Raw genomic sequence first — 27,713 nt, 5'->3', positions numbered from 1 at the left:
AGTTCATACACAAGCAAATTTGGCTCATTTTCCAAGTAAGGACGGTAGAACGCATGGCTAAAAGACATTTGGAAGCCTGAGACAGAGAATCTAAATTGCAACCCACCCCCAGTGTTGATAAAAAATATAGTAAGGTGACTGTAATACTATAATAGCTCTCTAAACATGTCACCTAACTATAAGGTAAACACGTGGGGGGGGGCAGTGCGAGGGGAGCCTCTATCGAACTTGTCTAGGGAGATGTGGATGCTACTCTGGAGTGCAGAGCTAGCACAATCATCCACAGGGTCCTGGGCTCACATGTTTATTGCACACAGAAAAGGCCAAAAATAAATAAATGAGGTCCAAGTTTAGCCTGAAATCTGACCTCCGACGTGGGCTGTCTTGCCTTTCCTTGAGCCAGACCTAGTGGCAATGACCCAGCTGGAGGCTGTATTGAAGCGGCTGCCAACATTTTAAGGCCCATAGACGCAGTGCCCTAGGTGCCACCCTCGTCTGGTCACTTCTCCCTCCCCCTGGTCAGGTCCCTCTTCTAACAGACAAAAAGAGAAACTGTGCATGTACACATTTTGATTTTTCAGGGGGTCTGGGTAAAACATGGATCCAGCAAAATAAGTCTTGAGCCTTGAAGAGCTCATAGATTGGCAAGTGGGAAAGAGCTTCCAACTTCCTCCTTTTTTAGTGGAGAAAAAAGTTAACTACCCTCAACACCTGAGAGGGCAGGGTGTGTGGGTGCCAAGGAAAGACTTTGAGGGCGCCACAGCCTCCACAGTCACCACATTGGTGACCCCCTATTGTATCGTCTTTGCTAAATGTAGCTTGGCTCACTTCCACAAGTCACCATGAGCTGCTTCTCTTTCCTGCAGTGCAGCTGATCTCTTTCAGTAGCGCACTGTGCCGCTTTCCATGTTATGAAAGATCCCCAAGGCTGCTTCTAAGGCCGCGGGGGGAATGTGCCACAAGGCTGCCGAGTAATCCCTCAAAAAACACACTTCTCTGGCTGCCGATGCCTATGAGAGGCCCAAGTCCCTCCCTGCCTCCCCAGCAACCCGGCGCTCAAACAATGCCCCCTTTCTCCTCTGCTTTAGTAACAGGGTAAAGAGATTTTGCGCTAAGAGTGTCCTGGAATGTACACGACTTAGCAATGGGCCTAGAGACTCCACAAAAGCCGGCTGTAATGCCGTTATTGGGGAGAGTATAGGAGAGGCGAGAGAAATATCTGCAAGTCCACTCTTCGTCTTCCTTGCTTCCGGTAGACAAATTTAGGTGGCAAAAATCAAGTTGTCATTGCTGTTAAGGAACTGGAAGTCCATCTTCTACAAGTCACCCAAAGATCTTCCAGCAGATCCTGATCTTCCTTCTGTCTATTCCTGTGATAGAGGATAGACATCTCCAGGGGGAAGTGTGCTGGGAATGAGCACTGCATGCTCAGAGTGGTTGCTCTCTGGCTTTGCTGTTTTGGAAAGGACTTTGCAGAGGTCACTGCAAGGCAGGATGCCAAGGAGTAAGACGGTGGGGAAAATAAAAGTGAAGACCTCTGAACAGCAGGAGAAAGAAGCCAGTGCTCAGTCCTTTCTGCTGGCACTCAGCAGACAGCTGCTTCAATAACTGTGCTTGTGTCTTGCACCCGTAATGTACATGGCAAGATGCAACTGCTTCTGGAACGGAGCACAACCGCTGCCACTTTTAACACAGCTGCTGTTTTGGAAAGCGAGAGAGCCTGCTTTTGGGTAGTGACCCTTTCAGAGTCAGTTCTAGGCTGCCTTGGACAGAGAGAAAGAGTTTGGCAATCCTGTGCCTTTAAAACTGCAGTTGTCCATGCCAGGGCCTCTGACCTCGTCCTCCTCAGCTGAGTTGGATTAAGAAGTGGGGGGTGGGGGGGAGGTTGGTGACTTTAATGCTTGTAAATTCTTTCACTTCCCAGGAGCTGGCAGGCCTCTTGTCCCATGAGCCTGCCTGCCAGGAAGCCAATGGTCTTTGCTGGTGGTGGAGGCTACGACAAGCGCCGTTGGTTCAAGTGCCCTGTCAGGCTCTCTGTGTTAGAAAAATCAAGCCTTCGGCACAGTCCCCACTGTGGTGCTGGAAGGGAGCCCTCACTGCTGTCTTCTCCTTGCCAATGTGGTGAATATCAGAAGGCCAAAATAAGGGGAGCTGGTGTGCAGCCACGAACCGGATGCCGCAAGAGGTCGGGGGATGCAGCAGCCTAGGACGGGCAGGGATCCTGTCCACGTTCCCCACGCCTTCTCCCACAACCATGAAGGACTACACAGAGGTCATCTTCCAGCCGGAAGCGCTGGAACAGAGCAAGGTATGTGCAAAGGGAGGTCAGGGCATCACTGTTATGGGAACTGCCAATGACACTAATAGGTCTTATTTACCAAGGACATCACCCATATATATATAATTTTTTGCCACCCATCCGACTAGGGTGCCCCAGCTGCTCTAGGCAGCAATATATTAAAACACAAAAACTCTCAAACATTAAAAACCTCCCTGTACTTCAGAGGTCTTCTAAAAGTTGTATAGTTCTTTATCTCCTTGACATCTGATGCAAGGGCATTCCACAGGGTGGGTGCCACTACCGAGAAGGCCCTCTACCTGGTTCCCTGTAACTTCACTTTTCGCAACATGGGAACTACCAAAAGGCCCTCGGAGCTGGATCTCAGTGTCCAGGCTGAATGTTGGGGGTAGAGATGCTCCCTCAGGTATACAGAGTTGGTCTCTGTGCCTAGTAAAAAAAACCCACTATATTTTTCTGTGTTCTTGTTCTTGCCATTCACGAAGATTTTGGAGTGCTTTTGCTAGTGCGTGAGTTGTTGAAGCTGCCTTGCTTCCCACTTTCAGTTCCCCCTCCTCCCCACTACCTGAGTCTCTAAAAGAGTACACACATGAGCACGAAGGCATTGTGTAGTGCAAGTGGTGCAGTGTTGCACACTGGTGCTTGTGAGGTCCATTTTGAAAATGTAGATTATGGCTCTTGCATGGACTAGGGAGTTGGAACTGATGACCTCCAGGATCCTTTCAAACTCTAAAATTCTATTTTTATTTTTATTTTCTAGATCTTTAGATCAAAAGCAAATCCCCTTTGTGCTTTTGAATCTGTGCAAGATGTAGATGAATCAAGTGTATTTTTAATTATCAGTATCAGGGTTGGCAAACTCTTGCTTGTTGGAGGGTATGTGTGTGTTTCTCTAACATAGGGATAACCAACACGATGGCTGCAGATACTGTTGCGTGACATCTCCCATTACCCCGATCAATGGCCCTGCTGGCTGTACGGATGGAAATGGAGGTCCAACAATATCTGGAGGGCACCACATTGGCTAACCCTGCAGATGTGAAACATGAATGTGGGAAGTGGCGGGAAAAGATACATGTTAAATGTGTATTTCCCAGCTGAAATACCACACCTGACCATCTAAAGCAGGGTTTCCCAAACCTGGTTCTCCAACTAGCAGGACCAGTGGCCAGGGATGGTGGGAATTGTAGTCCAAAAACAGCTGGAGACCCAAGTTTGGGGAACTCTGATCTAAAGGGTGAGGGGCATGAAACTAGTAAGCCCAGGGTACAAAATGGTCTAGCTGCAAGTGAACTGGGAAGTTAACAAGTACATCCCTATTTAGGTCTGTGAAATATTAGAGGAAATAGGTTAAAGATATTTGGAAGACTGTGCACCAGTTGCTGGGAAATAATAGTAGGAAGGGGGCTCTGCTTTCCCACTCAGCCTTCCCGCACTGGGCTTCCCAGAAGTATCTGGTTGGACACTCCAGAAAACAGGATTTTGGACTAGACAGGCCGTTGGTCTGGTCCTATGCTCTTATGACTCACCTTCACAGCTTGGAATCAGTTTACTTGAACACTTCGATCTGCGTAACTGGTTCTGTTACAGGTGCCTTGTAATGCTCATTCTGCATTGGTTAAGATATCAGTCTTCTATTGGGGCAGCGCCCACACTTTGGAACTCCCTGCCTATTGACTTCAGGCAGGTGCCTTCACTGTATGCCTTTGGGAACCTACTAAAACCATTTTTTGTTTAAGCAAGCCTGTCCAGATGCATAGAATGTTGGCACATGCTTTAGTCTGGTTTGTAGCTCATAACTTGATTTTAATTATTATTTGGATATTTTAAGTAGTTGTTTTTGACTTCTTTTCTCTGATAATTTTAGTGTTGTTGTTTTTTGTAAACTGTTTTGAGGATTGGTTACAATCAAGCAGTATATAGATATTGTGAACTAATTAACAAATAAATTTCCTAATTATGCATTCTCAGGAGTTGTGGGGTAGGCAGTTTAAATGGAGTTTAAAGCCTTTTGGAATTCAGTGGGATCATAACAATTTATTGGAGCGAGGACATTACTCATTGCATTATACTTAGGGATAGGGATAAATTTGATTCAGTTTGCATTTAAAACAAACCTGCCCAATGCACAACTGAAACACAGTCACCGTTTGAAATTTGTACTTCTCCGAATTTTGCAGTGCAGTTCTCCAGCCAAGTAATGCATACAAAAAGACATATTGGAGTAAAGTGTGCATAGAAATGCATATATTTATGAAATTAACATACAAAATGCACTGTGTTAAGATTGTTCTGCATAAATGTGTATATTAAGCAAAATTGCATGCAAAAATTTATATATTAGAAGAAATTTGCACTGAAATGCTGATTAACTTTCATAAGGACTTTTCTATATATACGGTGTGTGTGTGTGTGTGTGTGTGCGCGCGCGCGCGCGCGCGTGTGTGTGTGTGTGTGTGTGTTGCCAACTGATGTGGAAATGTGAAGAGCTGAATTTGAAGATTGGATAAATGAGAAACCAAGATGAGATTAAATTGACAGAATCACCCATTCCTATTATGCACACTAGCATATGCCAGACTAGCAAAGCTCCTAAAAGTGGACTGGAAAGAGCCTAGTTTATACCTCCGTTCATGGTTTCCCAGCCCCAGCTCCCCACCCCCCGCCGATCTGTGACATGATTGTGCCAATACTGACCCTCCTTGCAAAGTGGTTGTAAGGACCACTGAGATCATGGGGGCTTAGTTCTTTGAACAACTCAGAAATCTGACGTACAAGTGCTGTTACTGGTTGGAGGGGATTGTGCCTGTGGATATAGCTGATATAGCAACATTATTATTCCTTATGGGCTAGGCTTATGTAAAAGCGCTTGCTTGCTCTCATTCTGATTCCCCAAAATAAACCCAATTATCACATTGTGAAAGTATGCAGGAAGGGATCCAGTGCGTTCCTTCCCTGATGAAAACCACAATCCCTCGGTTTGAAGAACATCTGCCAGCAAAGAAGAGCAAGTGAGATGGAGGTGTAGTTTATGATCAACACACTCCAACTGTACAGTGGTACCTCAGGTTAAGTACTTAATTCGTTCCAGAGGTCCGTTCTTAACTTGAAACTGTTCTTAACCTGAAGCACCACTTTAGCTAATGGGGCCTCCTGCTGCTGCCGTGCCGCCGGAGCATGATTTCTGTTCTAATCCTGAAGCAAAGTTCTTAACCTGAGGTACTATTTCTGGGTTAGCGAAGTCTGTAACCTGAAACGTATGTAACCCGAGGTACCACTGTATTCTATTCACAAGGCCAGACTGGCTTGCTTTGTAACCAGAGATTCCAAACTTTGGGAGGGAAATTCTGAGCTATACTTTGGTTTTGCATCAGACACAGAAAAATGCTCAGAGCCGCATTTTTGTTTAAGTATTTACAGCTGCTTTACTCTTAGTTACAATTTTTTAAAGACAAAATTGCTCTGCCCTTCCTCCATAGAGATCAAGGGTGTCTAGTTTCTCCCTTTGCCCTGTTTTAGCAGCACAACAACCCTATGAAGTAGGAATAACCATCCCAAAGTCACCCAGGTTGCAAGTCTAAGTACAAGTGCAAATTTCCTGGGAGTAAGTCCCATTGAACTCAGTGGGCCTGAACCCCAAGGACACATAAACAAGGATATGCTGCCAGTACGATACATAGCTGAGTAAGAATTCGAACCCAGGTCTGCCCTGATCTGAGTTTGACGTTCTGTCTACTACATCAGCTGAAGTCAGACAGTGGCCAATGGCTGCCTAATGCCAGGATTCTCACCAAAGACCTTGGACTAGCTGGGCTTTGGTGTGATCCAACCAGGGTCTTCTACTGCTGTCATTATCAATGTACGTGGAACTAATTAAGAGGATTAGGACAGCAGTCGGGCGAGAAACTCGGTGAGACAGTGATTCAGCATTGAGCAGGAGGCTCAGAGAGAGTTTGGAATTAAAGAAAGCTTATTTAAATAAAGTTCTTTGTTTTGTAATACTCTTGCCTGATCCTTAACAATAATCAACGCCAATTGAAACATGATGGCAGCGGTTTAGAAATAGAACCCAGTTGAAACAGCAAAGAAACTAAACAGAAAAAAGCAAGGATTTTTAGATCATGGGGAGAAGCCTGAAACCTCCAGCACCACTGAATTTCACTGCATTTAATCTAGCCCAGGCATGGAGGTGCTGGAGAGAACAGTTTGAATTCTATCGGGATCTTGCCTTGGAGAGAGAGAAAGATAAGCATAAGGACCACTTAATGACAGCTGGAGAGGAGCAGTGGCTGCAGTCCAGCACAGCCGTGTCAGTGTCTGGTGGTCTTTCTGACTTCAGCGTGGCCAGGAGAGGACATCACTTCCTCCTCCACCGGCTGTGTTGGCTGCTGGGGCTCGCCCCCGGTTGCAGCCAATCATAGGTGAGTCTGGGGGCATGGTATGGTGGAGTGGACCAGAGGGAAAACTTATTCCCTCTAGCCTATTCCCTGGCTGTAAATGCCAGCTGCACCCAGGACCCAGACTCAGTAGACCCTGGCTTCCCCACCCACCCTAAGCCATAGCCCCCACCCAAATAGTGACCATGGAGGAGTAGCTTCAGTTTGATGTACATAAAGCATGGATCAGCAGCCTAGTTATTATCTGGAAACCCTCAAGAAAGCTGTGCATTTGTATCAATCCTAAACCTTAGAACAGACCCCTAAATCACAGCCATTACCCGCCACCAGCCATTGATGCTGCAGTATGTGACCTATCCCGAGCCAAGGTTTTATCGGTGTTTGATGTAAAAAATGGATTCTGGCGCGTAGAGCTTGACACAGAGTCAAGCTATCTGACCACTTTGGCAACTCCTTTTGGCATATAACGTTGGCTGTGAATGCCAATGGGCATCAACTTCGCCCCTGAACTCTTTCTGAGTCAACTGAATCAGGAGCCTGAAAATAATTGCTGATGACATACTAATTGTGGGATAAGGAGATAGTGGAAAGGCGGCAACAAAAAACCATGACAAAAAAGTTAAGCATGTTTTTTGGAGAGGTGCAGAGATAGAAATCTGAAACCAAACCCTGATAAAGTCAGGTTAGGACTAAAGGAAGAGCCTTTTATTGGCCACCTGTTGTGACAGCAGAGGGTCAGAAAGTGGACCCAGCAAAAGTAGGAGCAATCTGGATGATGCCAAGACCTATGGATGTTGAGTCCAAAGATTTTTGGGAATGGACCCCAGTTTGTCTTGGAACGTTTCAGGGCATTCCAAAAGCAGTGGGAATTTCATCATCTGACATCTTCACCTGCCTATGCCCAGAGCAAGGTGAAAGCTGAATCAGCGATCAAAATAGCTAAGATAATTTTGACCAAAGCCAGAAAAGCAGGGGCTGATGCAAATCTAGCTATCCTGGACCACCGGAAATAACCTTCACAAGGTTTGAATAGAAGTCCAGCACCACAGACATTGATGGGTTGAAGGACAAAGACTTTTATTACCAATGAGGGGCCACTTATAATGCAACCAGAGGGCTGCAGCAGAGGATCTGAACTGATTGAACAGAAATTAAGACAGGCATTTTAATATGACAGTGGCAGAGCATATTCATCTGTCTGCCACCCAATAGCCTTAAAAACTGCTTTCCCCAAAATTCTTGGGAAAGGGAGAAGTGTGTGTTTTAAGTATGCAGACATATAGCTGGATTCTAGAGCCAAAAACAGTATAGAGGGCCTTTCAGATAGGTGTTTATTATGGAAAAGATGCTCCTCACCTATGCCATTTTTATTTTATTTTTATTTTTGCAGTACCTGCACAACACATTTGGCATCAAAATGTCAGCCTCTATTCTGGCCCCAATTTAATCCAGATTTACCCTCTCTGGGGGAGATCTGATAAACGGAAAAACCTGTTGTCAACACCCTGTTTGTGATACCTGCATGAACTGTATTGCAGTGGTTCTCAACCTGTGGGTCTCCAGATGTTGTTGGACTACAACTCCCATCATCCCTGAGCTCTGGCCTTGCTAACTAGGTGTGATGGGAGTTGTAGTTCAACAACATCTGGGTACCCACAGGTTGAGAAAGGCTGGTTTACAGTATTGAGCCCCACCACAAACACAGCCTTGAAGCACCTGGACCATATAAGTCAGCTCACCCTTGGGCTATGAGAGCCAGTGTGGTGTAGTGGTTAAGAGCGGTGGACTCGTAATCTGGTGAACCGGGTTCGCGTCTCCGCTCCTCCACATGCAGCTGCTGGGTGACCTTGGGCCAGTCACACTTCTCTGAAGTCTCTCAGCCTCACTCACCTCACAGAGTGTTTGTTGTGGGGGAGGAAGGGAAAGGAGGATGTTAGCCGCTTTGAGACTCCTTAGGGTAGTGATAAAGCGGGATATCAAATCCAAACTCTTCTTCTTCTATACCAGCGGCGTAGCGTGGGTTGTCAGCACCCGGGGCAAGGCAAGTAATTTGCGCCCCTAACCCCTAACCTGCCGCCGCTGCCAGCTTCTTCTTGCTGATGCCTGGGCTGGTTGGATGTGGTTCTCTCCCGCGCTCAGCGCTGCGCTGGGCAGCCGCTGCACTGTCCCTCCCCCAGATAGTCCCTCCCTCGCTCTCTCTCCGCTCTGCAACGCAACGCACGCCTGGCACCCTCCCCCTCCACAGTGGGTGGCGACCCGGCAGCTCGGATCGGATTCGCACAGCCAGCACTGCAGTGAGAGAGAGTGAGTGAGCCAGGTAGGGGCAGAGAGCTGCGAGTGCGAGCGCGCGCCCCCCCCCCAAAATGTTGCGCCCGGTGCGGCTGGCCCCCCCTGCACCCCCCACGCTACGCCACTGTTCTATACCATGTTAAAGAAGCTGGCATTGTGAAGATGAGGGGGGCCCATCCCCTGCGGCAGCTCAGTGGTAGAGCATGCAAAAGGTCTTAGATGCCATCCTCAATGCCTCCAGGTAGGACTGGAAAAAACACCTGCATGAAACAGCAGAGAGGCACTGCCACTCACAGTAGACTGAATTCAATGGGCCAGTGGTCTCACTCAATAGTAAAGGCATCTTTCTATGTTCCTAAGTAAGGCACTGTGTAATCTAGGCCTCACAAAGTCATCTTATTGTTCTTCTTTGCTCTACCGCTCACTACTAGAGGTGTCTTAGGTGAATGCAGGTAGAAGAAAAGCAATTGAGGGCCAAGTTGGAGATGATGTCTTTGTCTTTGCTTTTAACTGTGCAGGTGTTTGTTTGTTTTTTAAAAATTAGATGGGGGCATCTGACCATTATTGGGATCTTAGAAGAAGGCAAGAAGGAAGGACGTCATCCTTTTCTCTCCCTCCGCTTGCAGATTGGGGTGTGGCTTACAGCAATATATATGTACATCTCACTGGTGCTTGGTTTCCCCCAGGAAAATGCCAGCCCCCTGGCTCCACCTTTGCCGCGGTTCTTGCTAACAGAATTCTCCAACCCCGTGTTTGAGGAGGACGGCGAGGCACCAGCCCAGAGTCAGCCGGATGTTGAGAACAGAATCAGCACCAAACTCTCCGCCAACGGCTTTGGTATCACCAACTGGGGAAGGAGGGAGCGGGTGAAGACACTGGCAGGGCCCCACTAGGCAGATTTGTGTTTGAGGGTGTTAGCATGAGTGAAAAAGAACAAGTAGTCCAGTGGGGGAATCCTTTCAGGGCAAAGGTGTTTGGGGAGCCTTTTGAGCCATAGGCCAGGGGTAGAGGATTATTTTTTTCAACCGGGGGAGGGGGCACAGTCCCTTCTGGGCAAACTTTCAGGGGCTACATGCTAATAGCTGGAAGGGCTAGAGGCTCAGGTGTGAATTTTACCTTTGTGCTGTAGATTAGCAATCCTCTACATCCTACGCAGGACGCGGGTGGCGCTGTGGGTTAAACCACAGCCTAGGACTTGCCGATCAGAAGGTCAGTGGTTCGTTTCCCCGTGGCGGGGTGAGCTCCCGTTGCTCGGTCCCTGCTCCTGCCAACCTAGCAGTTCGAAAGCATGTCATGTGCAAGTAGATAAATAGGTACCGCTCTGGCAGGAAGGTAAACGGCATTTCCGTGTGCTGCTCTGGTTCGCCAGAAGGGGCTTATTCATGCTGGCCACATGACCCGGAAGCTGAACGCTGGCTCCCTCGGCCTATAGAGCGAGATGAGCGCGCAACCCTAGAGTTGGTCACGACTGGACCTAATGGTCAGGGTTCCCTTTACCTTTACCTTTACATCCTCCAACATCAAAGCAAGCAAGAATCACCTTCAGAGTTCAAGGACACATTCCAGCCAGACAGAAACACTTGAGGAGGGTGCAAGGCAGGGACAATGAAGGATGTAGCCTGAGGACAAGGAGGGGTGCCTAGGGAGATTCCCAGGAGACAGTCAGTGATGGAGAAACTGCCAACTGAGAGTAGCAAGCAGTGCTGCTAAGCTACAGAAGAATGAATTTATTATTTCGGTCACAGACCAGTTCCAGCCCACATACAATATCAAGGAAGTCATAAAACATGATAGGGATACATTTGAATTTGCAATTAGGTATAACAGGGTCAATACAGATATAGCAACAGTTAAAAATATATAAATTAAAACTTAGTCATTAAAATTATCATTTAAGGCCTTAATCATTATGATAGCACAGCGTGTCCCCTAAGTTTTATGGCAGTCGCACAGAATTTCGCTACCCGTAATGCGATCTCAGGATCCTTGTCCTCTACCAGGGATTTTAGTCATTGAAGTTCAGATTCATTTGGAGATTTTTGCATAGCAGGGGTAATATATACCGAGTGTTTATCCTCATAGAAACGGCAGCGTAACAAGGCATGGAAGACAGTTTCTACCTCCATCAAGCTGCAGGGGCAGACTCGTTCCGTGTATGGTTTAGCCTCAAATCTGCCCTGCAATAAGGTGGATGGCAGCAAAAAGCTACAGAAGAAGTGTGTGCAGGATGCAGTCATAGGTAACATCAGGGACTGACCCAGTCAGAACTGTTGCCTGCTCCTCACCCACCACTACCATTTAGCATCTTACCACTTTTTAAAACTGCAAACTGCCTTGGGTGCATTGCATTCATAGTAATAATAATATAATAATAATTTATTATTTATGCCCTGCCCATCTGGCTGGGTCCCCCCAGCCACTCTGAGCAGCTTCCAACAAAACACTAAAATACAATAACCTACAGTGTTAAACATTAAAAGCTTCCCTAAACAGGGCTGCCTTCAGATGTCTTCTAAAAGTTTGGTAGTTCTTTTTCTCTTTGACATCTGGTGGATGCAATGTCATCTGGTGCATGCAATGCAATGAATAAATAAAAATAAATAAGTAAATAAATAAATAAGCAAGCAAGCTAGATAGCTAGCTAGATTCCACCTAAACATTAGGAAGAACTTCCTGACAGTAAGAGCTGTTTGACAGTGGAATTTGCTGCCAAGGAGTGTGGTGGAGTCTCCTTCTTTGGAGGTCTTTAAGCAGAGGCTTGACAACCATATGTCAGGAGTGCTCTGATGGTGTTTCCTGCTTGGCAGGGGGTTGGACTCGATGGCCCTTGTGGTCTCTTCCAACTCTATGATTCTATGATTCTATGATTCTAGATGGCCAAATAGCTTCACTTGTCTGAGGCAACTTCCTATGTTCCTGTTGCAGGGTAGTGTGGTGGTGGTACAGGGGAGGATGCTGGGAGGTTTCTGTGCCATGACTGTGACTCTCCACTCCTGTGCCTGCAGCCCAACAGGTCCGGGACATGGCAAGCAGGAAGTTCAAGCCAGACTGCAAGTTCTCCTGGCTCTGCGTGGCCATTCTCAGCACGGTGCTTCTCCTCCTCCTGGCCTTATTGGTGGGCATCATCATCGCCTCCCGTAAGTTCCAGGCACCAAGACCTGTCCAGAATTCCTCCAGAGGGGGGTGGGCCCCTCCTGCTTTCCCCAGAAAGTACTTCTTTCTGCCCTCACCAACCAACCAACCCCCCACCACCACCTTTTAAGGCAGAGCTGGAAGATCTAATAGAAGCAGGGATAGTCAACAAGGTGCCCTCCAGATGTTTTCTATAGTTAGTTAGTTAGTTAGTTAGTTAGTTAGTTAGTTAGTTAGTTACTGCATTTGTCTTCGCAATTTACATCCTGTTTAGTTGCAGTAGTCGTGTACAAGGACTCAGTGCAAGATGAAAATCATTTAAAACTATGAAATTCAGTATCTGGCCTCCTTATTTACTTCTTATAAGCTGTTTATGAATAATTATTAAGATTTTACTAATTATAATTTAAATAGCCAGATACAGGATAAAGGAAATCTTTTATTTGGTTGTTTGTATTGTTGTATGTTATGCTTATTGTATGTTACGTTCACGTTTTATGAGGGTGGATTTCTGTATTGGGGGGTGGGGGGGGTTATGTTATGTTGTAAATAAAATTTCCAATAAAAAATTAAAATTAAAAAAAAACAACTATGAAATTCAGTTAAAATGCCTTCTGGGGTTTTTAAGGAAGTCTTCAGTAAGCACTGTAGATTCAATGGGGAGGGGGGGCCTCTCTGAGCTCAGCTGGAAAGGAGGTTCATAAAAGTAGGCCCACAACATTGGATATGAGCTGTGTGTCTGAGCCATGTTGTGGATCTCTGTCCAATTCTCAGCACCCATAACAAACCGCAGTTCCCAGGATTATCTAGGGGAGGTTGTGGTTGTTCCAAGTGGTATAATACCACTTTAAATTTATAGCACAGGCTGGGCCATGGTGGCTCTCCTGAAGTCCTCAGTGATTGGACAGGGATATAATGACTCACACTGCTCCCCGCCCCCCAGTGAAGTGTAGTTTCCCCCCTTACAGAGCTGCAGTTCTCAGCATCTTTAACAAACTACGGTTCCTTGGGTTCTTTGGAGGGGAAGCAATGTGCTTCAAATGCATGTTGGATGTGCTTTGGATGTATATTTGGTCCACAGTAGATGGGCCAAAGGTCTGGTTCTGAATAAAGCAGCTTCCTAACTCTGTTTGAGGGTGGAGAGGCAAACCTCAGCCACTCTCATCCCTTGTAAATTCTCTTTCTATGGCAGCAGAGCTGAAGTCCCCGCATCCCGTCAAACCCTCGCTCGGGGCTTCTCATGCCCACACCATCGCCACTACCTCAACTCCCATCACCAGGACCTCGCCAAGCCCCCAGCCCACAGGGACGCTATCCCTGGGAGGAGAGTCGCCTGTTACCACAATGCCAGCACCTCGTGAGTAGACAGCTGATGCCAGAGTTGTTTCCCCGCCCGCCTTTAGAAGCATGAGCCCTACCCATTGTGTGGGGGGTGCCTGCTTTCCATGTGGTACAATGAACAGCCACAGAGTTGAGACTCTGTTACCCACCCCTGACAGGTGGCCCCTGGAAAGTTGCCCATAAGGGAATGTGGCCCTCAGCCTGCAAAGGATTACCCATTCCTCCTGTAAATCCACTCGACGTGTCTGTTGTGTACTGAAGTTCTCACCCTGGGCCAGCAGGGGGATACTGTAGATAGTTTTCACTCAGGTCCACATATGCAAATAAGGAATTGAAAGTGACGTTCAGTGATTGGATAGATACAGAAAGTTGTTACTGTTGCGTTGTAGTGGAGCTCTATATAAGCAGGCTGGCTGAACCCTTCAGTTCAGTTCTGTTCTGGGTCTGTGAATAAACAAGAGCTGTTTGAAGAACCGCTGTGTCGTCTGATATGTTCACCCACAACTTAACAGTGTCATCATTGTTGTTGTTGTTTTCCCCACGTACAGTATGTGGAGGGATCCTGCTTGGCCCCAAGGGCACCTTCAGCTCCCCCAACTACCCAGCTCCCTACCCCCCAAACATCTTGTGCAAGTGGCACATCCGGGTGACGGCAGGGATGGCGATCCAGCTGAAGGTGGAGGAGCTAGACATTGAGAGTTCTGCCTCATGCCTGTACGACCGGCTGGAGATATTCAAGGAGCAGGACGCTTCTTCGTTGTGGGATGGGAGTACCAGGTAAAGTGCCATCGTCCTATTGTTTATTTCGAATTGACTTTATTTTTAATTGCACTGTTTTGCTGCTCTGTCCTTTGGGAGGAAGGGCAGGATATATCCTCTGACCATTCCCACCCCTTTTCCCTCCCAGGGGGCCATGGGAAAGCGCTAGCTATCTTTCCCTTGGCTCCCTTTTTAAACAGGTGGCTTTTGCAGGTACTGTGGCTCCGTGGCACCGGCAACGATCAACACCAACTCCAGCCAGCTTCAGGTCATCTTTGTCTCAGATGACAACATTGCTCCCTCGGGCTTCACTGCCTGGTATCGGGCCGTTCTGCCCAGTGAAAGTAAGTGAATCCAGGTGGTGTGGAGGTGGTGGGGGCAGAGAGAAATTCTCTTAGGGGGTCGAAAGAGATCCTTCCAAACATTTTATTCCAAGTACTGGGTAGTGCTGGTGATTTGGGGAATGTATTATTACTTGGTTGCTAGACCCATTGACTTGCCGATCAGAAGGTTGGGGGTTCAAATCCCCGCGACAGGATGAGCTCCCGTTGTTTGGTCCCAGCTCCTGCCAACCTAGCAGTTCGAAAGTATGTCAAAGTGCAAGTAGATGAATAGGTACTGCTCTAGTGGGAAGGTAAACGGTGTTTCCATGCACTGCTCTAGTTCACCAGAAGCGGCTTAGTCATGCTGGCCACATGACCCGGAAGCTGTATGCCGGCTCCCTTGGCTGATAAAGCGAGATGAGCGCCACAACCCCAGAGTCGGTCACGACTGGACCTAGTGGTCAGGGGTCCCTTTACCTTTACCTAGACCCATTGAAGCTAATGGAGAAGACTAAATTAGGATTGTTCATTTCAGTGTGATGAACCTAACCTAAGTTAGGTTCATTCATTTCAAGGAGATGGGAGAAGCCATGGCGCTTTCGACCAGTTCCAAAACAAGTGTCAAGCCAGTTGGAATCCTTAGCTTCTTGTGCTCCAGGGGTGTTTGTCTGTTCCAGAGAACTGTTCCTGGGATGAGTTTCTCTGTGACCAGGGGCTCTGCCTCCATTCGGCCTACGTGTGTGATGGTTATCACGACTGCCATGACAAGAGAGATGAAGCCAACTGTAGCACAAAGCACAAAGGTACAGTCTGAAACAGCCAACACAGCTGACTCCCAATGTTGCTGTAGGGCGGTGGCAGAAGAATTATTGGTGGGAAGGCATTGCAAAGGGGAGGCAAATGCCAATATAAGAGGAATGAGCTCCAAACCAAATTGTGAGCTTCCCTTTCTATGGGTGGAGCAGTTAAGAACATCCAGAATTTCCCTTCATTCTGGTCCAAGTTTTTACTGGAACTGACCTAATTTGCACCTCTCAGGCAAATGCATGGGATTGTCCCCAGGGCTAATCTCCAACCAGAGCCGGCCCACCCAGGACACAAGGTGAAGCAGCCACCTCAGGCAGCGGAAGTACAAGAGGTGGCACTCTATCTACCCCACTGCTTCCATTACTGAGAGGGCATTCCAACTAATTCTAACCCTCTCAGAGCTACCATTTCCAGAGTTCCTTTAGAAGAGCGTTTGACTGTTAAACCACTTTGGAAATGGTAGCTCTTCAAGGGAAATAGGGGGTTGCTTAACTCTCAGCACTCTTACCATACTACAGTTCTCGGGATTCTCTTGGGGAAGGCATGACGGCTGTTTAAAGTGATATGATACTTCTCTAAAAGAGTAGTTCAGACCGGGGGGGGGGGTGGGCTTAGCACTGTCTGTTTCATAATAGATCTGGGGATGGGGCTTCTATGTGAAGTGGTTTGGCCAGGTTCCCAAATCTGTTACTGGAATCTGAGTGGACATGCTGGAAATGAGGAGTTATTTCCCGCTTGGACTACTGCAATGCACTCTATGTAGGACTACCTTTGAAGGTGACCCAGAAACTGCAATTAATCCAGAATGCGGCAGCTAGACTGGTGACTGGGTGTGGCCGCCGGGACCACATAACACCGGTCCTGAGAGATCTGCATTGGCTCCCAGTACGTTTCCGAGCACAATTCAAAGTGTTGGTGCTGACCTTTAAAGCCCTAAACGGCCTCGGTCCAGCATACCTGAAGGAGTGTCTCCACCCCCATCATTCAGCCCAGACACTGAGATCCAGCGCCGAGGGCCTTCTGGCAGTTCCCTCATTGCGAGAAGTGAGGTTACAGGGAACCAGACAGAGGGCCTTCTCGGTAGTGGCGCCCACCCTGTGGAACACCCTCCCTTCAGATGTGAAGGAAATAAGCAGCTATCCTATCTTTAAAAGACATCTGAAGACAGCCCTGTTTAGGGAAGTTTTTAATATTTAATTCTGTATTGTTTTTAACACTTGACTGGGAGCCTCCCACAGTGGCTGGGGAGACTCAGCCAGATGGGCGGGGTATAAATAAATAAATTATTATTATTATTATTATTATTATTATTATTATTATTATTAGTTCAGCAGTATCGCTCTGCACAACAATTAAGAGTGTAGGACCGCTGTCCTGTTTTTCATCTGAAATAGCTATGGGAGTTGCAAAGAATTTGCCTCTCATTGTGAGAAGAAGGAAAGTACAATAGGAAAAGACAAAGGGAGGGGGGGAGAGAAGGAGAGAGAGAGAGAGAGTGCAGAGGGAAAAATCACTTGGATATCCTTCTCTCTGGTGCCAATAATGCAAGCCCATCCATCACCACAATATGTGTGTTTCCTTACAGGTTGTGGGGGTACCCTCACCAGCATGGAAGGGCAATTATTCTCCCCAAATTACCCACAGCCATACCCACATCTGCAGGTGAGTGGCGACTTGAGATGTATTGTGGACCAGAGCAGGGGGACACATCTTGCCCTACACTACCTTGCATGCACCCAACAGAGCTGGGCAGTGATGCTTTTACCTTGCAGCAATGCAATGCCCTAATAAGTGGCAGAATCTGAAGCAGTCAGTGTCAGTTCTTGGAAAGCCGCTGCAACTGTGGGACTTTTGAGAAATTTTCAGTAGAGCACACATGGTAGTTCAGACCCTGCAATCCTCTAATAATAAATGTGGCCATGTGAGTGGGATGGATGTGTAAATGTGGCTTTATAATAGTAATAGAATAATAATTTATTATTTATACCCCGCCCATCTGGCTGGGCTTCCCCAGCCACTCTGGGCAGCTTCCAACAAAAGATCAAAACACTGTAATGCATCAAACATTAAAAGCTTTGGTCCACCCTAGTGGCAGAATGTAGCTCCTGGATGAATACTTGCTTGGGAATGTTAAGATTCTCCACCTCTTTATTGTTAGAGGCTTATTGCATTGCTGAGAGGGGAAGAGTCACATGTAAAAGAAACTCTGCCCAGTAAAAGAATCTCTGCCCAGTTCAAAATATAGCAAAGTTCCAGAACCTAAATTTGTGCTTGGGGGAAAGGACTGTAGCTCATTAGCAGAGCTTCAGCCTTGCACGTAGAAGTTCCCCGGTAGGTTCAGCCCCCAGCAATGGAGGTTTGTCCATTGGGGCAAATGGGACATTGTCATAACAACCTCAGCCTGCTCCTTATGAACCCCCATATATATGCCTGTCTTCTTACTTACTTCCAGCCCAGTGGACAGCATGGACTATCAGCTTCCTCCTATTTGGTCTCACTGTTTTTTTTTTTGTTTTATTTTATTTAGAGCATTTGTGCCCCATTCTTTAGCCAAAGGCACACCTAGAGTGGCTTACATACAGCCTATTAAAGCAAGATAGTCCCTGCTTGCAAGCTTACAATCTTAAAACAAAACAAAACATGACACACAAGGAAAAGGAACAAGAAAAACCAAAACTCAAGGACTGATTCTGGTTGCTCTGTAATGTAATGACCTGTTGGCACAGTTTAGCGGCAGGAGGAGCCTGATATAGCTGGTCTTACAGCAAAGCTGATGGGATGAGCTCCCCATCTTTCTCACTGATGAATGGCTTCAGTTTTGAAAGTCAACAGCGGGGAGGATGGAGGCAGAACTAGAGACTAGTTGTCTGTGCCTCTCACAGACTCTGCCACCTGCCCCACCAGAATCAATGAGCCCCAGCCATTGGTGGTCTCCCCAGCATCCCCAGGAAGGTCTGAGAGAGAACTCCCTGCCTGAAACCCTGGACAGCAGCTTCCAATCATTGCAGACAACACTGAGCTCGGGATAAGGCAGTTTCCTGCATTTCTCTGAGAAGGCAGGAGATGTCCCAGGAGAGCTGCTGCCAGCCAAAGCAGACAATACTGAGCTAAATGGTCCAATGGTCCGACTCAGAATAAGATGGCTTCCTAGGAACCTGAGATCTGAGTAGAAAGAAACCCTCCATAGTCCAGCTCTTATACTGCCAGGCTGAGCCACGCTAGGAGCTCCCCTATCATGTACAGTAGATCTCCCAGACCTGCCTTTCTCTTCCAGCTCTGCCTCTGGCATATCTCAGTGCCCGTGGGCCATGTGGTGGACTTGCATTTCCACAACTTCAGCCTCGAGTCCCAGGAGGAGTGCAACTATGACTTTGTGGAGGTGTACGACAGCGCTGGGATGGGAGCAACCAGCGTCATGGGCAGGTATGGTGGTCTTTCATCCCACCCACTCACCTCCCAGTAACGGTAGCGAATTCAAACTGTTACCATGGTCAGAACCCAACAATTCCCAGAAGTTTCATGAAAATATATGGAGAGACTGACTGCAGAATCGGGCCAAAGGGGGCCAGTCCAATCCAGTGTCCTATTTCCATGGGCAACCAGATGAGAAGTCCTCTTTTAAAGCAATCCAGATTGATGGCCATCACTACATCTTGTCACCGTGAATTCTGTGATTTAGCCCTGCACCATGTTAAGAAGTCCTTCCTTCTGCCTGTCCTGAGTCTTCCAACCTTTGACTTCATCAGATTTCCACAGGTTCTAATATTTTGACTGAGGGAGAAATGCTTTTTTCCTCTCTGCTTTCCCCACAATGCCTTTCCCTGTCCACTGTGAATAATGTATTCACATTTCAATGGAAGGTTTTCACCAGAAGAGGGAGCCTCTGGCCTAGGTCTATGCTGCAATCCAGAAACCACTAGCACAGTAACCAGTGTGGCAGCTCTCAGATGACACAAAGGGACCAATCAGGTCTTCCTTGCTCTATCCTATATGCAAATAGCAAACTCATTTACTGAATGCTGATCCTTTTGTAGTCCCAATGGCACCATCTGCTCTCAAGAGCGGGTGATCAGGTCTTTCGGGGGAAACCCCAAGGTGCACAGAATTGCCATATTCTGTGTATATCCCTCCAGCATCTTGAGTCCCCAAACTGGGATGCACATCTTCCCATCTGTGCTTCCACACCAAGTCATGTATCCGTGCGAGATCACAGAGGCCAAAAGATGCCACATTGAGACCATAGCCCCAATAAAAGAATTTTTTCGGGGCAACATCTCTGCGTGAAATTGTGTGGTATCACAGCACCCAAAATGGCCACCAAGCTCTCATGGGAAAACCTAGGATGTCCCAGTTTTTCCAGGACACTTGCAGTGTGTGATGAATTTAAAGGGGTGAGAGGAAATTAAAGGAGAACCCCTCCAAAATAAAACACACTCAAGCCCGTAGAATACTGAGCATGCTCAGTGGGAACAGAATGCTGAGTATGGACAGGAATGGAAAAAAAACCAGGTGGAAGGGGAATGGAATAGAGTAGCCTAGAACGTGTTATGTTTGGAACCCTGAGCAGGAGCATTTCACGCCGCAACATTTTACTACAGACCCCAGTTGTAAAGCCTCTGATCCTGATCTGGTCCTTAATCAGAGTGACTTCTCTTTCTGGCTGGGCATCCCGTGTGTGTGTGTGTGTGTGTGTGTGTGTGTGTGTGTGTGTGTTAGAACTGGGTGCTTTGTTAAAAGTCACTTTCCCCTTCCTCTTTTTGCAGGTTCTGCAGCTCTAACTTGCCCCCTGTCCTGACCTCCTCACAGCACGTCATGACAGTCCTCTTTGTGGCGGACGAAGGAATAGCTGACAACGGGTTCTTTGCCACTTACCATGCCCACAACGCCACGGAAAGTAGGTGATGGTGGCTCCTGGCGCCTTTGTCTACCGCCAGCTGAGGTAGAATGGGCCAGCCAGCTCTCTCTTCAACATTTGTTTACCACCAGCCCCAGCTTACACATTATCTCCTGGAGCATCCCCCCTCCCCACGTGGGCCTCAGAAAGGGGCAGCACTCTGCCCATCCTCAGAGGCACCCTCCCCTTTTAAAATTTTTACCTCCCATTATAAAGAGAAGACATTTTTCCAGATCTCTGTGATTCCAGCCAAACTTCCTTAAATTGGGGGGGAGGGGGAGGTTGAACTATAAAGACATTTTGGTTTTAAAACTAAGCCATGTTTTTTCCCCTACCTCACCACCAATCCCAAACACTTGCCTTGATATCCAGCCTGATGAAGCATTCTGGTGCACTCAGAAGCTTGCGTACTATCCTGTAACATTATGGTTGTTTGCAGTAAAGGGACTTTGGAATCTTTCGAATCAAGAATGGTAGCTTGACCCTTAGTCGTACATGCTGGCCTAACCTCCCGCTCTTCCTCTCCTTATCAGCATGTTGGGTGGGCTTTTTCTCTGAGAAAATCCAATTGATTTGGCATGTGGAGGGTCGGGAAATGTTTTCCTTGCTGTTGAATAAGTGGGGGTGGGACGTCATCCCTGTTCCCCCCAATGTCTGCTGGCCACATACCTTCCCTTCTGTCTCTGTTAACAGAAAGTGTTAGAAGTCACAGTGGCTGGTCCCCACTGTGACTGGTAGGGCAGCAATAAGGGAGGCCAACAGTTGGTGGCGCCAGAGCCAATGACGGATAAGAGACAGAGCAGATCCAGCTCATTCTAGTCTTGTCTGTATCCTCCTCTCTGCTGAGTTCTACAAGGGCAGCACTGAGACTAAGGAGGAGGTTGACAGGACTACTTGTAAGTAAGAAGGCAGGCAGGTAGTAGAAGAAGAAGAGTTTGGATTTGATATCCCGCTTTATCACTACCCTAAGGAGTCTCAAAGCGGCTAACAATCTCCTTTCCCTTCCTCCCCCACAACAAACACTCTGTGAGGTGAGTGGGGCTGAGAGACTTCAGAGAAGTGTGACTAGCCCAAGGTGACCCAGCAGCTGCATGTGGAGGAGCGGGGAAGCGAACCCGGTTCACCAGATTACGAGTCCACCGCTCTGAACCACTACACCACACTGGCTCACCAGCGTAGGGTAGGGGCTAGCTGAGGTCAGATTGAGGCCGATAGGGTCATCACCCATTTGCCCTAATGGGACCAGTCTGCATTGCACTGCTATCCACACATTTTCTCTTCTGCCTCTGCATGCTCTTCTGCCTAGAAGCATGCTTTTTCTTAAAATGAAAACAAGGTGGGGGGGTTTGAAAGAAGGAATATTCAGACAGAGGGCTATGAAGGGGGCCAGCTGCCACCCATAAGAAGCTACTTCCCCAATAGCAGAAAAACTCCTGCTTTCTGCCACGTCAGTCATGGAGCTTTGAGGAGGGGCCTCATTCATAAAAGCCTCGAGGTGGCACTGATGGTGCTGGATCTGGGGGCGGGGGCGGGGGGGTCATGTCTTGGGAAGGACTGCATTTGTTTGTTCTCAAACTCTAGTCCTCCTGGGATTACATACATTTTGGCAGTTAGGGTTTTTCTGTGTATGTTTGTTGTTTTCCATAATTACTACTTAGCCTTACAGCAGGAAAATTCTGTCCAGGGGAGAGGGAAATCTCTAAGCGGGAATGCCACTGACCTCAAAGCTTTCGTTCTCATGTGATTAGAGGAAAACTCACATCTGACTCCAGGCCAAACTTGTGAACTGCTAAACTGTATAACTGCACACACTAGGCATGGATGAATCTGTCAATTTCACTTTCTCTCCCTTTCTCGTTCTTATAATCTTATGCAAAGGTCAACACATTTCCACAGCAATTTGCACTAAAAGAACAAAAAGCTCGTGAAAATTTATCAGTATTTTAGTGCGAATTTCCCCAAATAAATGCATTTTTGGATGCAGTTTTGACTAATGGGCACATTTTTGCAAGCAATTTTTCCTAATAAAATTAATTGTCTTCATAAAGGCGTGTCTTTTATGAACACTTTCCTTTAATATATTGCATTGCAAGATTCGGAGAAGGGTGAATTTCACAGGACAGCTGTGTTTCATTTTGTGCATTGCTTCAGGAAGTGCAAATCAGGTAGTTTCTCATTAAGAGACAAACAAAATCTAATCCCACCCCCCACCCCAAGTTCCTTGCTTCCTCATCAAATGATGAGGAGTTCCAGGACACAGTACCATCCAAGTGCTTCTCGTGGGCCAAATTATTCCCTTTACGCTTTGGAAGAATTTTCAAGTTTCTCTGAAAGAAGAAAAGCAACTGGGAATTCCAGGCTCCCCTACCCAGATTTAGTGGCCATTTTGTGACAAAACTATATAATGGTGCTATCTGTGTTGACATGTAGATTAAGGGGGGGGGTAAGCCTTGCAGAGGTGAATTAAAATAAGTTTGTGTTAAAGCAGTCACATCCCTTAAGGCTGACGCTGCCATTTAGCAGGGTGTTATCTACCGTATTTTTCGCTCTATAAGACGCACCAGACCACAAGACGCACCTAGTTTTTGGAGGAGGAAAACAAGAAAAATATATATTCTGAATCTCAGAAGCCAGAACAGCAAGAGGGATCACTGCGCAGTGAAAGCAACAATCCCTCTTGCTGTTCTGGCTTCTGGGATAGCTGCGCAGCCTGCATTCGCTCCATAAGACGCACACACATTTCCCCTTACTTTTTAGGAGGGAAAAAGTGAGTCTTATAGAGCAAAAAATACGGTACCTAATACTTCTGCTGTCCTCTCTCTTGCCTTTTTCAACCCCTCTCCAGAAACATGCAGCCCCCTGGATTTCTCCTGCAGAAATGGCGAGTGCCTGTCTCAGGCGTTGCTGTGCGATGGCTGGCACAACTGCCCGGATGGGAGCGACGAATTCAACTGCACCAGCCTCACCTATGCATCTTTTGGTAAGCGGCAATTCTTTCCTCGTGAAACAAGATTCCTAAAGTTGAGGTCCTGCACCAGTTGTTGAAAAAGGGCTGCCCGGTCACGTGAGACTGAGTCATAAATAAGAATGGGCAAATTTGCCCATTGTGGTGCCCCCCGGTTTCTCATTTCCCCTAACCTAAAGTTCAGCACTTTAGATTTCTGCATTAGTTTGCAATTTTAAAACAAACAAACACCCTTACGTTAAATTGTTAGCATTTCCTTGCACATTTATCCCAATATACCTCTTTTTGTATGCAATTTTGTCTAATATGTACATTTTTGCAAGCAATTCCCCCTAATATGCTGCATTTCCGTACATTATTTGTCACAAATGTATTCATTTTTATGCATACTTTGCCCTAGTATACACATTTTTGTATGCAATCCCTTTTTTTTTCTTTCTTTGGAAAAATGCATCAAAAAATTCAGAGAAGTGCAAAATTAGCTGTGTTTCAGTTCGCATGTTGTTTTGGGAAATGTGAATTAGGTAGTTTTGCATTTAACTGAATTTAACTGACCATTAGGTCCAGTTGTGACCGACTCTGGGGTTGCGGTGCTCATCTCGTTTTATTGGCCGAGGGAGCCGGCGTACAGCTTCCGGGTCATGTGGCCAGCATGACTAAGCTGCTTCTGGCGAACCAGAGCAGCGCACGGAAACGCCGTTTACCTTCTCGCTGGAGCAGTACCTATTTATCTACTTGCACTTTGACGTGCTTTCGAACTGCTAGGTTGGCAGGAGCAGGGACTGAACAACAGGAGCTCACCCCATTGCGGGGATTCTAACCACCAACCTTCTGATCGGCAAGTCCTAGGCTCTGTGGCTTAACCCACAGCGCCACTATGCATAATCTAACTATAAATATGAGCTGCTGGGGGGTTTTCACCTCTGGTGCCCAGCGATAATTTTCCTGGAGGGTAACCACATGCTGGACTAGAAGTAACTTTGAGCTGGTCAGCCAAGCTGCTCTCTATGTTCCTGATCTGAATCTGAAACATTGCCACACAAACACACATATACCTGCACCTTTTCCTTCTACCTGCAGAGCCGTCCTGTGAGCCGATTGAGGTGGAGATGTGTTTGGGTCTCAGTTACAATACCACCTCTTTCCCCAACATCTGGCTGACCATTATGGATCAGCAAGAGGCAGAAGAGCATCTCGAAGACTATATGGTGAGCCTGGAGGAAGGTGGGGAAAGGAGTGAGGGAGAGCGATGGGGGGGGCTGGACCCTTGGCTTGGGGGGAAGGCAGGGAACATCAACAGAAAGCACCTTGCCACAGAGAGGGGAGCAGGAGAGAAAGATCTGGCCCAGCAGGACAACATGCCTCCCACCACTTTAGAAAAATTGATAGATTGGTCCCTGGGCATGTGGGAGCCCTGAAAAATGCCCCCCACCAAGCCTGTTGGCCAGTGCCTATCCTTGGTTCTAGGTCAGCTGGAGCCAGAACCAGGAAAATGACTCCCTTTCTGCCCCTTTGCTCATTTTATTAAAAAAAATATATATAAATCTATGACATCACAACTTCAGGCAACAATTCTAGAAAAGAAGTTTGACTTAACCATAATCCACACAGTGCACAGCCATTTTCTATGTGTTAAAAGAGAAAATTCGCAAATGCACTAAATGCATCCACTTAACAACAACCCTCAGGAGTGCTTAGCCAAGGAGGTGTCTCAGTAATAAACCTAACTGAAATAATTTTTGGAGAAGCAGCGGTTGTATTGCAGCTCTCTGACAAGTCACGTGACAAGGGGTCCCACATATCTTCAGATTTGTCCCTCCTGCTTTCGCCCGTCATTGGCGTTTTTCTTTGCAGACTTTTTCAGCTAGGGCAAGTAGTTCCCAGACTTTCCCCTGCTCTATAAACTCATTCTCAGTGCCTCCTGCCCTATAACACATTGTTCAGAACAGCAGTTTGCACAATCCACTAAGGAAGATAACACAATAAAAATTCAAAGCAGGAGCAATTAATTCAAATTTATTCAAAGCCCAATTAAAACTATTCAGTTTTCTTGATTCAGCAAAATTAATGCACTTAGAATCATAGAATCTTAGAGCTGGAAGGGATCCCAAGAGTTATCTAGTCCAACCCCCTGCAATGCAGGAATCTCAGCTAAAGCATCCATGACAGATGGCCAGCCAGTGTGGTGCAGTGGTTAAGAGCAGTGGACTCGTAATCTGGTGAACTGGTTTCACTTCCCCACTCCTCCACTTGCAGCTGCTGGGTGACCTTGGGCCAGTCACACTTCTCTGAAGTCTCTCAGCCTCACTCACCTCACAGAGTGTTTGTTGTGAGGGAGGAAGGGAAAGGAGAATGTTAGCCACTTTGAGACTCCTTAGGTGGGATATCAAGTCCAAACTCCTCCTCCTCCTCCTCCAATCTCTGTCTAAAAACCTCCAAGAAAGTCCACCACGTCTCGTGGGAGTCTGTTCCACTCCTGAACAGCTCTTACTGTCAGAAAGTTTTTCCGAATGTTTAGTCGGAATCTCCTTTCTTGAAACATGAAGCCATTGCTCCCTCCTTCATGTGACAGCCCTTAAGATATTTAAAGGTGGCTATCATATCTCCTCTCAGTCTCCTCTTTCCCAAACTAAACATATACAGCTCCTTCAACCGTTCCTCATAAGGCTTAGTTTCCAGACCCTTGATCATCTTGGTTGCCCTCCTCTGCACATGTTCCAGCTTGTCAACATCCTTCTTAAATAGTGGTGCTCAGAACTGGACACAGTATTCCACTTGATCCTGTGTTATTGAGATTCCTGCATTGCAGGGCATTGGACAAGATAACACTTGGGACCGCTTCGAATTTCATAACTCTATGTTACCAGCTTCTCAAAGTCTGATGCTCACTTACAGCTCCACTGCCTCACAGTGGACATTAGCCCCCCCTTTGGGAACCACTGAGCTAGGGCAAGAGACCACCATCTCTGCATGGGGTACTTCCAGGGATGGGCTATCAAATGCAGTATTAGGTACAGTAAACCAGGCTTCTTCAACCTCAGCCCTCCAGATGTTTCTGGCCTACAACTCCCATGATCCCTAGCTAGCAGGACCAGTGGTCAGGGATGATGGGAATTGTAGTCTCAAAACATCTGGAGGGCCGAGGTTGAGGAAGCCTGCAGTAAACCATTCACTTTTTCCAGGAGTAGTGAGAGAAGGGCTAATCCAACACCTGACAACTGCCTTTCCCTGCTGCCCCTTGCTCGTTCTTTTTTCAGATGTTGAAGGACTTCTCTTGCTACCCATCACTGCGCTTGCTCCTGTGCAGCCTCTTTGTACCCAAGTGCACCCCGGACGGGGGCATCCTGCAGCCGTGCCGCTCCGTGTGCCTGGCAGCTGAGCAGAACTGCCAGCAATCCCTCAGCCTTCTGGGTCTCCCGTGGCCCCTGAACTGCAACGTCCTGCTAGATTCCAACAACCCTTTGGAGTGCTTCCTGCCATAAGAGGGGTTGCCCCGCTCCGTCCGCAGCCTCTACTTCACGTGCCGTGTAGCTGAACGCTCCTCTCATTGCCCAGCTAGGCGGGAGACCCTTTGGAGGCCGCCAGTTCCCGAGCAGAAGTTCCCCATCAGAAGAAATCCCCCACCAGAAGGCCTTGCAATCTGAGCTGCAATGCTTTGTAGGCCATCCACTGATGAACGTCTCTCCAAGGAATCGGTGGAATCTGAGCAACAGGAGGACAATTTGCAGTTTGGGGTTGAGTTTTTAGATTGTAAGCACTTTAGGTCAGAGGCCTGTCCTCGTACCCTTCATAAAGTTCTATGCGCCTTGATGGTGCCCATATAAATAACTTGGATAATAATATATCAGAGGCTGCAGGGGGCTTCCATCCTAATTAGAGCTGTAATATTTAGCTGATTTGTTTTTAAGTCTTTGTGGTTGGTTTTAAAAGGCATTTTTTTAAAAAAAGAAAAGATTAATGTAAATGGTTTTTACTGTACATACTGACAAGTCCATGGCTTGTGAGCCCTTTCTTAGAAAGGGAGTTCTTTCTTCTCTCTTACATGGGAGCAAAAGCCTCCTGTGAGGTTATGCCTACAGCAGCACATGTGCTAGGAAGGAAGGAAGGAAGGAAGGAAGGAAGGAAGGAAGGAAGGAAGGAAGGAAGATTTGCCTACCAGGATTATGTTGTTAAAATGCAAATTCATTCAGATCATAGAACTTTAGGATTGGAAAGGATCCCAGGGGTCATGTAGTCCAACCCCCTGCAATGAAGTTGATTGATTCGCTGATTAAAAGTCATACAATTCATCCACAAAAAGTTCCTTTCTCTGAGTGACAACCCTAATAATTCTTGATTATAACCAGCAAAGAAGGACATCTTCTTGTTCCAGTTAACACAGCATCGGATTGCACTATACATAGTAGTTTAATGGATTGTGATTTTACATTAATCTCCCATTTCAGCTCTGCCCTGCGCTCATGAGTTAACTGTGCATGCATATATATTTTTTTAAAAAACACCCTTC

General features: G+C 47.0%; 1 protein-coding gene across 3 annotated transcripts; it reads left to right on the top strand.

Moving 5' to 3' along the window:
* The first annotated feature begins 1,234 nt into the window (after positions 1–1,234).
* Positions 1,235–27,713, top strand: MFRP (membrane frizzled-related protein). Of its 3 annotated transcripts, XM_081843110.1 has the most exons (14): positions 1,235–1,252; positions 1,925–2,308; positions 9,672–9,822; positions 11,991–12,122; positions 13,310–13,474; positions 14,007–14,235; positions 14,431–14,561; positions 15,218–15,343; positions 16,933–17,009; positions 18,622–18,770; positions 20,111–20,241; positions 23,087–23,221; positions 24,287–24,414; positions 26,464–27,711. In XM_081843110.1, exons 2-14 carry the CDS (start codon positions 2,174–2,176, stop codon positions 26,686–26,688), a joined length of 1,914 nt encoding a protein of 637 aa, XP_081699236.1. In that variant the 5' UTR covers positions 1,235–1,252; positions 1,925–2,173; the 3' UTR covers positions 26,689–27,711. The 3 variants fall into 3 exon arrangements, with proteins under 3 accessions (XP_081699236.1, XP_081699238.1, XP_081699237.1); XM_081843111.1 differs by lacking the exon at positions 1,235–1,252 and having other exon boundaries at positions 1,845–2,308; positions 13,313–13,474; positions 26,464–27,710; XM_081843112.1 differs by lacking the exons at positions 1,235–1,252; positions 9,672–9,822 and having other exon boundaries at positions 1,842–2,308; positions 26,464–27,713.

This window comes from Podarcis erhardii, assembly GCF_964252035.2.
Source record: "Podarcis erhardii genome assembly, chromosome: 16".
In the NCBI taxonomy this organism is placed as follows: domain Eukaryota; kingdom Metazoa; phylum Chordata; class Lepidosauria; order Squamata; family Lacertidae; genus Podarcis; species Podarcis erhardii.
The sequence above is the reverse complement of the archived record's forward strand: the minus strand, read 5'-3'. Positions and strand labels throughout refer to the sequence as shown.

Bases quoted from the DNA above. Each gene is read 5' to 3' on its own strand.
- MFRP (XM_081843110.1), top strand. From the start codon at position 2,174: ATGCCGCAAGAGGTCGGGGGATGCAGCAGCCTAGGACGGGCAGGGATC. The intron at 2,309-9,671 runs GTATGTGCAAAG...GGTTTCCCCCAG, and splicing joins AAGCGCTGGAACAGAGCAAG to GAAAATGCCAGCCCCCTGGC. The intron at 12,123-13,309 runs GTAAGTTCCAGG...TTTCTATGGCAG, and splicing joins GGGCATCATCATCGCCTCCC to CAGAGCTGAAGTCCCCGCAT.